Raw genomic sequence first — 11,726 nt, 5'->3', positions numbered from 1 at the left:
TCACTTGTAAGTTCATTTAATTTCTGACAGTTGTTTCTTCAATGTTGTTAATTCTCTGCCCCTTAAAACTACGTGTTAAAAGCGTTACTCAATTAAAAACTCATTCCTATGTAAGCGTCTCCGTAAGACGTGCCGTCTGATGTGAATCAGACCACAAAGCACTCGTGAGGGCCAAAGCACCCTTCTGCCAGTACAGTCGAGACGGAAGCTGAGGAGGGGGTGAACGGCTCCCCACCTCCGGGGGGACCCAGAATTGCATGAGCAACGGCCCCCGTGACCTGAGGCTGAGCTGAAGCCCTGAGATTGAAAAGGGAAGGACGGGAGGGCCTGGGCACTGGGTGGGGAGGCGCCCCGTGACCGAGGGCTGAGTGAGCGGCATGCCCTCGTCAGGATGGCAGGCCCGGGAAGTGGGGGGCTTAGACAGGTCCTGAGGGTGAGGAGAGGCTGGCCCCTGCAGACATGCACGACGGGCCAGGATCGCAGCCAAAACTCGGGTTTCCTATGTTCGTGATAGCAACTGACATCGATTGTAAAATACTAGGATTTTATCTTTCGGATAAAAATGCCGCCTCCCAGGAAGAGGGCACTAATGACGAGCTCACCGCGCCTCCCAGCGAGGAGCGTGGATGCAGCCAGGGCGCTTCCACTTAGACGGCGCCACCGGCAGCGGCGACAGTGACGGTCTCCCGAGAGGGTCAGCCTGGCAGCACTGGTGGGGTCTGTGCGCCCCGCAGGCCCACGCTCCCGGACCAAGACGGGAGGGAGCCCGGGGCCCTCTCGCTCCAGGGCAGGACGACCCACCCTGGCTCCACCCTCGGCGCTAGGCCTGGCCCTCCAGCTGGGCCACTGCCTGCTTCAGGTCCCTCACGACAAGGTCCACCTCGGCCCGGGTGGTGCCGCGGCCCACGCTGAGCCGGATGGCGTTCCTGGCCACTTCGAAGGGGACACCGCAGCTCAGCAGCACCGGGGATGGCCTGTGGGGGCAAGGAGATGGGTTAGCTGTCAGAAGGGCTGCCGTGCTGCCACACACACAACTCCGCCCGCCCCTCAGGGTCCAGCTCAAAGCCTCCCTGTTATCTGGCCCGGGGCCCCTCTCGGTGAATGGAGCAGGACCCTGGGGGGCCTTCCCAGGGCAGACCCCCCATGTTCTCTGCTGCAGGGCCTCTCTGAAGCACCCAGGTAACAGTATCCCACACGTGTCCTGAGATGTTTAACAGGTGTGAAAGCCACACCAAAGGGAAGACGGTAACTCCTTGATGACCATGAGCACGTAGGCCTCAGGCCTCCTGGAGCCCCCTGTGACCCTGCCCTGGGACCTCACCATCAACCAATCAGAGCTGTACGCGAGTGATCACACACGCTGCTGCCCCCCCTCACCCGGCCTTTACAAGTGCTTTCCTGAAGCCCATCTCAGTGATGGTCAGGTTGTCTGAGCGCCAGCGGCCTGGACTCCTTGCTCGGCGCCTGCAGTAAACACAGCACTTTCCTTCCCCAAGACCCGGTGTCAGTAGATTGGCTTTACTGCGCGGGCAGGGGACCCAAGTTCGGTTCGGTAACATGGGCACAGGCCCCCGACCCCTGGGAGCCTGGAGGCAGGATGGCAGCTGCTGGGCCCACAAGGCCGGGCCAGGGGTACAGGGTTTCTTGTGCCCAAGGCGTTTATCATTCTTGGTTCTCAGAGGGGTCACACAGCCACACACGAGCAGAGTGCCCCCACCCACACACAATGAGGCTGCAAGCCGGCCCCCTGGCCCTGCAGTGTTGTCACTCTCTGCGTTCCTGCAGGGCTGCAGAGCTGCCAGGTGCCTGGAGCTTGGATGTGGCCTGAATGCCACCCAGTACGCAGAGAGCACTCACCGGTCTCCGTGGTCTGAGTGGCATGCAGCCCCCACACTGGCCAGCAGCGTCCTGCACTGTGCCAGCACCAAGCGGCCTGTGGAGACAGAGCACAGACCCTTGAGGGGGAGTCTGGGTGGGGCCCCACCTGCAACGCCCTGGCTGCCTCTTCTCTGCTGCAAGTTTGGAGGTTCCCCACCTCGTGCCACCTAATGGAACCCCCGGGCACAGGCCCTTCTGACCACAGGTGAGACAGCGCAGCAGAGTGCTGACCCTCCACCCACCCCCGACCCCAGGCTGCAGAAAAGCAGGTTCACTCTTCTGCCTCATAAAACTGGCCTTGAAAATGCTGTATCGATCCACTCTCCAGTGGGACACCCAGAATTCTGCTTAGCTGCTTTGCTTAACAATGTGTTATCCTGGTGACAGTATTTAAATTTACACCTGTTTCCTAACGTGGAGAGACTTGGGAGCTGTCTTTGTTAAGCTAGAAGGCACCTCCGCCTTCTTTCACCAGCACAGAGATTAAAGAAAATAAATCAATGATGGCCAACTTCATTGAATGAGAGTCTGTCTCATTTACATTAACACAGGTCATCACAGAAGACAAAGAAGTCTGCCCCCAGAGAAAGGGGGGAGGGCGCTAGAGGAACTTCCCTTCCTGCAGCGAGGGGACCTGGGCCTGAGCCCGTGCTTCCTTCCCAGTGGGAACGCGCGCCAGCCCCAGCGAGGCGCCCGGGGGCTGCTTCAGGGCCCCAGCTCGCTGCTCCGTTTCTGGGGTGACCCAGGAGGTCTCTTCTTCTAAGAAGTCAAACTGCTCCGCAGATGGGCTCACATGAGCTCTCAGGGCCGCCGTAACACCTCCCAGATAAACAGACTGCCTAACGCCTGGACGCCAGCCTTAGGGCTCAGGGCAGCCAAGCTCTGTGCGATTAGGAGCAATCCCAACCCAGAGCAGGGTACTCCTAACACGGAGCAGGGTACTCCCAACCCGGAGCAGGGTACTCCTAACCCGGAGCAGGGTACTTCCAACCCGAGCAGGGTACTCCTAACGCGGAGCAGGGTACTCCCAACCTGGAGCAGAGTACTCCTAACCTGGAGCAGAGTACTAGCAACCCGGAGCAGGGTACTCCCAACCCGGAGCAGGGTACTCCCAACCCGGAGCAGGGTACTCCTAACCCGGAGCAGGGTACTCCCAACCCGGAGCAGAGTACTCCTAACCTGGAGCAGAGTACTAGCAACCCGGAGCAGGGTACTCCTAACACGGAGCAGGGTACTCCCAACCCGGAGCAGGGTACTCCCAACCCGGAGCAGAGTACTCCTAACCTGGAGCAGAGTACTAGCAACCCGGAGCAGGGTACTCCCAACCCGGAGCAGAGTACTTCCAACCCGAGCAGGGTACTCCTAACGCGGAGCAGGGTACTCCCAACCCGGAGCAGGGTACTCCTAACCTGGAGCAGAGTACTAGCAACCCGGAGCAGGGTACTCCCAACCCGGAGCAGGGTACTCCTAACCTGGAGCAGGGTACTAGCAACCCGGAGCAGAGTACTCCTAACCTGGAGCAGAGTACTCCCAACCCGGAGCAGGGTACTCCTAACACGGAGCAGGGTACTCCCAACCCAGAGCAGGGTACTTCCAACCCGAGCAGGGTACTCCTAACGCGGAGCAGGGTACTCCCAACCCGGAGCAGAGTACTCCTAACCTGGAGCAGAGTACTAGCAACCCGGAGCAGGGTACTCCCAACCCGGAGCAGGGTACTCCTAACCTGGAGCAGAGTACTAGCAACCCGGAGCAGGGTACTCCCAACCCGGAGCAGGGTACTCCTAACCTGGAGCAGGGTACTAGCAACCCGGAGCAGAGTACTCCTAACCTGGAGCAGAGTACTCCCAACCCGGAGCAGGGTACTCCTAACACGGAGCAGGGTACTCCCAACCCGGAGCAGGGTACTCCTAACCCGGAGCAGGGTACTCCTAACCTGGAGCAGGATACTCCCAACCCGGAGCAGGGTACTCCTAACCTGGAGGAGAGTACTCCTAACACGGAGCAGGGTACTCCCAACCCGGAGCAGAGTACTCCTAACACGGAGCACAGTACTCCCAACCTGGAGCAGAGTACTCCTATCCTGGAGCAGAGTACTCCCAACCCAGAGCACAGTACTCCTACCCAAATCCTAACATTCGCGGCCTGGGAGGCCGGTGTTGCAGGAACAAATGAAACCCGCAGATTTGCACCTCATCTTTACTCAGGGCGAGTTCACCTGATTATCTCTACTTCCCCTGACCCTCATAAAATATTTTGCAAAAGTTGCAGACAAAAATGGACCAACTAGTCTAAAATCCAGTTAATTTTATCTCCTTCTGTGACAGCTTTCAGGGTAGGAGTTCTGAGCGGGTCAGGGAGAGAAGGAAGTGGCTGTGCCCAGAGCCCAGGGGGGTGACCGGCCCTCGGCCAGCACCCCCTCCGCCCCCCAATAGCACCGCCGAGCCCAGTGCCGCTGGGCCGGCTCCCGCAGCCCCCCACGCCAGGGAGGGCAGGAGCCAGTCGTCACCTTGGAGCTGGGGTCCCTGGATGGAGAAGTTACAGGTGTTGGGGAGCCGCTCGGTGCCTGGGAACCGGCTGTTCAGATGGATTCTCTTACCAAATTCAGCCTGAAAAACTCAACGACATACTCAGTGACCGTTTCCGAGGCCGCCCCCGCAACAGCTGTTTGAACTTCAGTCTTTCTGGAAACAAACCCTCAACCTCAACCCAGAAAATGATGGTCTTATTGATAAACACCTGCCTGTGATGGTGAGGGAGACTGACTGTGGAAAGCAAAGCTAATCCGGAGAAAACAGTTCTAAATACAACTGGCAGTTCTTCACATTGTCATTAAGCATGTTTACACATCTGGTGTATCTGTGTCGTGTGTCTGTGAAAAGACACTTGGTCTGCAGCCTCCTCGGGGCCGCTGGCTCGGGCTTACGTCCCGTCATCTAAGACTTCCTCAGGCCTTGACTGTTCCCGGAGCTCCCCGGGGACTGAGTTTCAACCCACACCGCTCCTCCCATCCCCGTGCCGCCTGTTCCCCGCGCTGCCCGCCCGTCCTCACCGCCAGCCGCTCCTCCAGGTAGTCGCGCACATCTCTCATGTGGGCCTCATAAGCCTCGCAGTTCTCCGCCACCAGCTCTGCTGCCTAGGGACACAGGGACGCTCAGGGGGACACAGCACATTCAGTTATGGTTAAACAAAGGGGAGCAAAACAGCTGTACGCAGCAGAGTGGTTCTTCCCGGAGACAGAGAGGTGACATCGCCACAAACTGCTCACTTTCTGGAACGTGACAAGCAGACAACATGCCTCGAGTGCTGGCCGTGGGGCTGGGCCACAACAAGCACTTAGGTCTCCCGTTCCACAGGCTTCCTGGTGCCTCCCGGCACTGGAGGCCCCGCAGCCAGTGAGCCAAGGCAATCCCAGCCTGAAGGTATGTGCACTCGAGACAGACGGACGTGACAAGGGGAGGGGGCCGCATCAGACGGACTAGGGTGAGCGTGTGAAGGGAACTCGGGGCAGCAGGGAAGGGCGTTCAGGCAAAGGCCCCTGCGGAGGGAAAGGCAAGCGCATTCCTGGAACAGAGTGGGTGAGGGGGACAGGGCCCAGAGGCCCAGTGACAGATGGGGTCTGAGCCTAAAGAAGTCACGGCAAATGCACGTAGATTTTGAGGAAGGGGTGAGATGCTCTGATGTGTGTGTTTAGTGATCATTCTGGAGGGTGTGGAGAATGGACGAGGCCACAGCAGGCATCCACACAAAAGATGGGGATGGCGTGGTTTAGTCAGTGGAAACGGACAAGAGGCTGGTCCTGGTATATTGTGGAGACCGGACAGACAGGACTGTCTGCTGCATCAGGGGCAGGGGACAAGGACAAGGGCAGAAAAAGGGCACCTCCTGCATTTCTGAATTGAGAACCTGGATGTTGGGAGGCACACAGGAGGGCAAGGGTGGAGGAGAGAGCGGGACACATTGTGGGCCCAGAGGAAACCGTCAAGTAAGCAGGTGGGGACGTGGGTCTCCCAGAAGGTCAGGACCTGCCCCGAGAGGCAGAGTAAAAGCCTGAGCACAGACTGGTGTCAGAGCCACGGACAGGACGAGCGCTGTGAAGGGTAGGGGAAGCTGGGACGGCACCAGCAGGCTGCACAGGGTGGATGAGGGCAGAGAAGGAACCGTGTGGCGGGGATGCGGGTCAGGGAGCGGAAGGGGTCCCGGAGCCCCTGGAGGTCACAGCGCGAAGTGGGGACCTCCTCAGCCAGCTCTGGGATGCAGAGCAAGGAGCAGGGAGCAAGGATCAGGAGGATGAGGTGAGGGATGAGTGTGCGTGCAGGCCCCCCAGTGGGGCGGAGGGACATGGGAAGAGGTTGGAGCGGGTGGTCCAGGGAGGATGGTTTTAAAGGCTGGGGGAGCAACCAGGTGGAGGAACGTGAATCCTCACGCTGGAGAAGGGGCAGCACCCGGGGAACGGAGGAAAGCAGGCCTCGGCAGGCGGCGGGCAAGGGCACATCTGGGGAGAAGGGGCAGGTGCGGAGGGCGTGTCCAGGACCAGACAGCACGGAGGGAGTCCCAGCTGAGCAAGGAGCAGGGAGGGGAGGAGACACACCGTGTGCCCCGCTAGTGACTGCAGGGTCAGAGGACCTGGAGGCAGGTGCAACCCGGGAGCAGGGAAGGGGCCACAGCTGCGGAGCCCAAGCTGAGGTGCCAGCTGCTAGGCCAGCACGGAATCTCGAGGAATCTCTAGCAAGCTGTGACTATGCCCCCATCTTTATGCGGGACAGCCAGGCTCAGGAAGGTGAAGTAACTGGACCCAGGGGACCAGACAGAGCAAACATGCGGTGTTTCTCCTTAGAGGGGGCTCCAAGAAGGAGCTTTTCTCTTTTAAATGCTGAGCATGTGAAACCCACTCTGCAGATCTTAAAAAGCACAAATTTCCAGTTTGATGAATAAAGTTTAAGGGTTTTCTTACATTGGTCCATCTATTGGGATCACAAACTTGCCCTCCCTAAAGCCGCGGCCACGTAGTCAAGCTGCTGGGAAGCGGACGCGAGGTCACAGGACATCACAGGGAGCCTGTGCGGTGGCCTCCGCCTGGTCCCCACAGCTCCGGGGGCCCTGGGCAGGCCCCACACAGCAAGGGCACTGGGAGCGCCTTGTATCCTAGGGTTTGGTCTTGGCAGCTGGTTCCTCAACCCCCTGGGATCTCCTGGGTGACAGGAGTGTCTTTTGTTCTAATGAGGCAACTCTGGATGGGCCCCTGGCTGGGGGCGGTCACTGAGCCACGACTAGAAACTTGGCATTTTCAGCACCATCCCTTCTCCAGAGGGGAGGGAGGCTGGGAATGGAGTTAATGACTAACCAAAGGCTCCATACAAATCCTGGTGGTACGGATTCAGAGAGCTTCCAGGTGGCCGACACAGAGGCGCTGGGGGGTGGGGTCTGGGGAGGGCCTGGGAGCCCCCTCCCACATCCCTGCCCTGCAGCCTCGTCCTCTGGGCAGTCACCAGCACCCCTTCTCAGATCCTTTCAGAATAAACCACTAATCCAGCAAGTAAAATGTTTCTCTGAGTTCTGTGAGTAATTCCAGTAAATTCATTGAACTTGGGGCGGGGGGCACGTGGGAACCTCTGATTTGTAGCCAGCTGGTCAGACGCACAGGTGACAACCAGGGCTTGCACCTGACACGTGCAGTCGGCAGGGGTGGGGGGTCAGGGTGTGTCCTGTGGGACTGAGCCTGTGGGATCTGACATCACCTCCGGGTGGATGGTGTCAGAATTGCAGGACACCCAGCCGGTGCCACAGAACGGCTTGGTGGGGGGCCCCCCACCCGCACATCTGGTGTCAGAAGTGCTGTGAGTGTGGCAGTGGCGTGAGACAGAGGAGACACACAGGAGGGAGACTGAGCGCTCCCTACATGTTGATGGACAAAGCCACTGCTTCATCTGTCCCTGGTCACCCAGGCTTACCTTCCCAAGGCCGGCAATCATCGGGGTGTTCTCTGTCCTGTAAGAGACAAGGGATTCCATCCTGTTTCCATGCACAGCAAGTAACAAACATCCCAGGAAGGAATCCTATCTCAGAGTCAAGTGTTCACCTGGAAACACCCACACTGGCACCTTTCCTAAGCACGTGCTGTGCGGCTGTCTCAAAGGCGGCTGCCGGCCCCCCAGGCCCTCCGGGCAGTCTACCCGTCCTCACCCAGGGACAGTCGCCGTGGCCCACCGTGGGCGACGTACGTCAGGTGTCCAAGTGACACTCTATCTGGCCCCTTCCCCTACCCAAGAGAACCCCCTCCTCCAACTGCAGGCCCCAGAGCCTGCCCCTATGGGCCCCATCCCATCCTCTCACCAAACGTTCCAGCTGAAGCCTTTCAGCTGTGATACAGGATGAGTTTTTGTTACCAGAGATTTGGGGCATCATGGGTGCGTGTGGGTGCGTGTGTGTGCGTGCGCGTGCACACCTGCACAGGAGCGGACAGGAAGACCCCTGAAGACCACTGGTTCCCATACACTGACTTAATGAACTGAAAAACATCTCTTCACTTTATTTCAGAAAACACAAAACATTAACTTAGTTTTCTTAATTTTAAGTTCTAGCTAAATGAAGTTTTCTTAAACCTTTGGAGCCGACTACTGCTTGTGATCAACAGACAGCAAGACACGTGAACACCAGTACAGGTATTACAGGAAATGCGATCCTATGGGTCTTCCTTTGATGGGCTTATTGGTCAGGGCTGCCCCGGAGGCGGGCTCTGACTCCTGGGGGTGGGCTGGCCTCGGCCCGGACCCCTCTGCCAGCTGCGAGAGCTCTAACGTCAGCTCCTCTGGGCCTACCTCGTCCTCATCTGTGGGACGCCATGGTCAGACAGGAAGCACCTCTCAAGGTCTAGCACGTGTGACTGCCCAGAGGTGCGGCCAGGGTAGGACCTGGAGCGCTCCCAGGTGGCAGGCCGCCCCCTGCCCCCCTACACCTCCACCCAGAGTCCTGCAGACCCTGCTCCCACACCTGCCCCCCACGGACTGCCCAGGAGGGCTTCTGGCACACCTCATGTTCTGCCGCCTCTTTTTTTAATTAAACTTTTTATTCTGAGAGCATGTAGATCCACATGTGGTTGTAAGAAACAGCTGACACCCTCTGTACCCCTAACTCAGCTCCCCCCAAGTAGCAGCATCCTCGGGGCACCAACAAGACAGAGCGCTCCCACCACAAAGGGGCCCCCCGCCGGCCTTTCCAGCCACACCCTTCACCCCATTCCCTCCTTAACACCTGGCAGCTAACTGCCACTCTCTCCTTCTTCTGTAATTCTGCCATTTCGAGGATGTCATATAAATAGAATCTAAGGCTTTCTAACTGGGGGATAGGCTTTTCTCATTCAACAGAACTTCCCGGCGGTTCCTCCCGGCCGCGGCTGCGCCAGTGGGGCGCTCCGTCTCACTGCTGAGCAGCCTCCGCGGCAGAGGTGTGCCCTGCTCGCTAACCCCTCGCTCGTCAGAGCGCGTCTGAGTCGTGTGCAGTTTGTGGCTGTTATGAATAAAGCTGTGAGCACATTTGTGTACCGGGTTGCGTGGATGTAAGTCTTCGTTTCTCTGGGGTAAATGTCTAGGAATGAAACTCCCAGGTTATAGGATATTTGCATATTTAGTTTTTAAAGCAACTGCCGAAGTGTCTTCCAGAGCAGCAGCACCACCATCAGTCCTACCAGCCATGAACGAGGGCTCCAGTCTGCCTGCGTCTCCACCAGCATTGGGTGTGGGCACTAGTTTTCTTTTAGCCTTTCTGACAAGTGTGTCGTGATGGCATCTCCCTGTGGTTTGAATCTGCAGTCCCCTACTAGCTAGTGGTGTTGAGCACCTTCCGGTGTGCTTTTTGCTGTCCTCTTTGGATGTGTGTTCATGTCTTTGCCCATTTTCTGACTGAACTGTTTGGGGGAGGGGTTTTGCTGTTGAGTTTTGAAAGTTCTTTATATATTCTAGGTACCTCTTCTCCGTCAGATCTGTTACTAGAAAGTATTTTTTCCTAGTGTGTAGCTTGTCTTCTCAGCCTCTTAACAAAGTCCTTTGCAGGGCAGAAGTTTTAAATTTTGATGGAGTTTGACTTTCAATATTTCCTTTTATGGATGCTTGTGGTGTCAAGTCTAAGAACTCTTTGCTTAGCCCCAGATCCTGAAGATTTTTTCCTGTGTTTTTTCTAAGAGCTCTATAGTCCCATGTTTTACAATTAAGTTCAGGATCTACTTTGAGTTAACATTTTACAAGGTGTGAGACTTAGGCTGAGGTCCATTTTTGCCTGTGGATGTCAGAGTGCTCCAGCACCATATGTTGAAAGGCTACCTTCCTTCCACTGAATTGTTTCTGCATTGTTAAGAAATCACTTGGGTGTATTTCTGGTTATATCTCTTGTTCCACAGATATACTTGCTGGGATTTTGATAGAAATTGGGTTAAACTTATAAATCAATTTTGGGGAGAACTGACATCTTTACTATATTGTTTTTCAATCCATGAACATGGTACATCTCTCCATTTATTTAGATCTTTGATTTTTCTTTCATCCACATTGTGTAGTTTTCAGCATACAAGTCCTGTATATGTTCTATTAGATTTATATCTGAGTATTTTGGAGTGATTGTAAGTAGTAATGTACCTTTAATTTTGTTGTCTATAAATTCATTACCAATATACAGAAATACGATTGATTTTATATGTTTCTCTTATATCCTATGATCGTGAACTCACTTATTAGTTCTAGGAGCCTTCTTATATATTACTTGGAATTTTCCATGTAGACAATCATGTGATCTACAAATAGGGATTTTGCCTCTTCCTTTCCAATCTGTATACCGTTTATTTCCTTTTCTTATCTTCTGCACTGACGAGAATTTCCAGCACTATTGAATAAGAGCATAAGAGTGGATATCCCTGGCTTGTTCCTGATCAGAGGGGTAAAATAGTCAGGCTTCCACCATCAAGTATGATGTTTGCTGTACATTTTTTGGTAGATGCTCTGGTCAAGTTGAGGAAGTTCTCCTCTAATCATATTTTTTGTGAGAGTTTTTAAAACAAATGAATGTGGAGTTTTGTTAAATGCTTTTTCTACATCAAATGACAATTTTTTTTCTTTCTTTGGTATGCTAGATTACATTGCTTGATACTTGAATGCTGAGCCAGCCTTGTATCCCTGGAACCCCATTATGGTATACAAGCTATTTTTATATATTGCTGAATTCCATTTGCTTACATTTGGTTAAAGATTCCTGCATCTAAATTCATCAGGAATATTTGGTCTCTAGTTTTATTTTTTGTACTGTACTTGCCTGGCTTTGGTATCAATTCACAAAGTAAATTGGGACATGTTCCCTTCTCTTCTATTTTCTGGAAGAGACAGCACAGAAATGGTGTTGATTCTTTAAATGTTTGGCAAAATTCTCCTGTGAAACCATCTGTTTGGAGATTTCTTTTTGCAGATTTTAAAATAACAGAATCAACTTCCCAATAGTTACAGAACTATTCGATTGATCCATCTCACGAGGTGAACTGTGGTAGCCGGCATTTTTTGGGGAAGCGGCCCACTGTGTCTGAGCTGTGAAATTCACGCATAGCGCTGTGTGTGGCAGTCCTCATTGCCCCTACGGTGTCTGCAGGGTCTGTGCCTGTGCCCTGTTTCACTCTTGATGTTGGTAACTTGTTTCTTATCTTTTTCTCCTGGTCGGTCTTGCTAGAGGTCTGTCAGTTTTACCAATGTTTTCAAAGAGCCAGCTCTTCATTTCATTGAATTTTTAAAAGTCATTTTTGTTTTTAATTTCATTGATTTTTGTTCTCATCTTTATTATTTCCTTCCTTCTGTTTGCTTTGTGTTTATTCAGCTTTA

The 11,726-nt window shown here is 54.6% G+C and overlaps 1 protein-coding gene across 6 annotated transcripts in view; it reads right to left on the bottom strand.

The window, feature by feature from the left end:
* SCLY (selenocysteine lyase) overlaps positions 1 to 11,726 on the bottom strand; it is a 30,686-nt gene continuing 18,960 nt past the window's right edge. For all 6 annotated transcript variants that reach the window (XM_006220174.4, XM_072961947.1, XM_072961944.1 and 3 more), the window contains 5 exons: positions 7,827 to 7,863; positions 4,928 to 5,011; positions 4,385 to 4,484; positions 1,858 to 1,933; positions 1 to 974 (listed from right to left, as the gene is read on the bottom strand). In XM_006220174.4, coding sequence (XP_006220236.3) covers positions 821 to 974; positions 1,858 to 1,933; positions 4,385 to 4,484; positions 4,928 to 5,011; positions 7,827 to 7,863 — 451 coding nt within the window. In that variant the 3' untranslated portion in view covers positions 1 to 820. The remainder of the gene's footprint in view (positions 975 to 1,857; positions 1,934 to 4,384; positions 4,485 to 4,927; positions 5,012 to 7,826; positions 7,864 to 11,726) is intronic.

This window comes from Vicugna pacos, chromosome 5, assembly GCF_048564905.1.
Source record: "Vicugna pacos chromosome 5, VicPac4, whole genome shotgun sequence".
Classification (NCBI taxonomy): Eukaryota; Metazoa; Chordata; class Mammalia; order Artiodactyla; family Camelidae; genus Vicugna; species Vicugna pacos.
The sequence above is the reverse complement of the archived record's forward strand: the minus strand, read 5'-3'. Positions and strand labels throughout refer to the sequence as shown.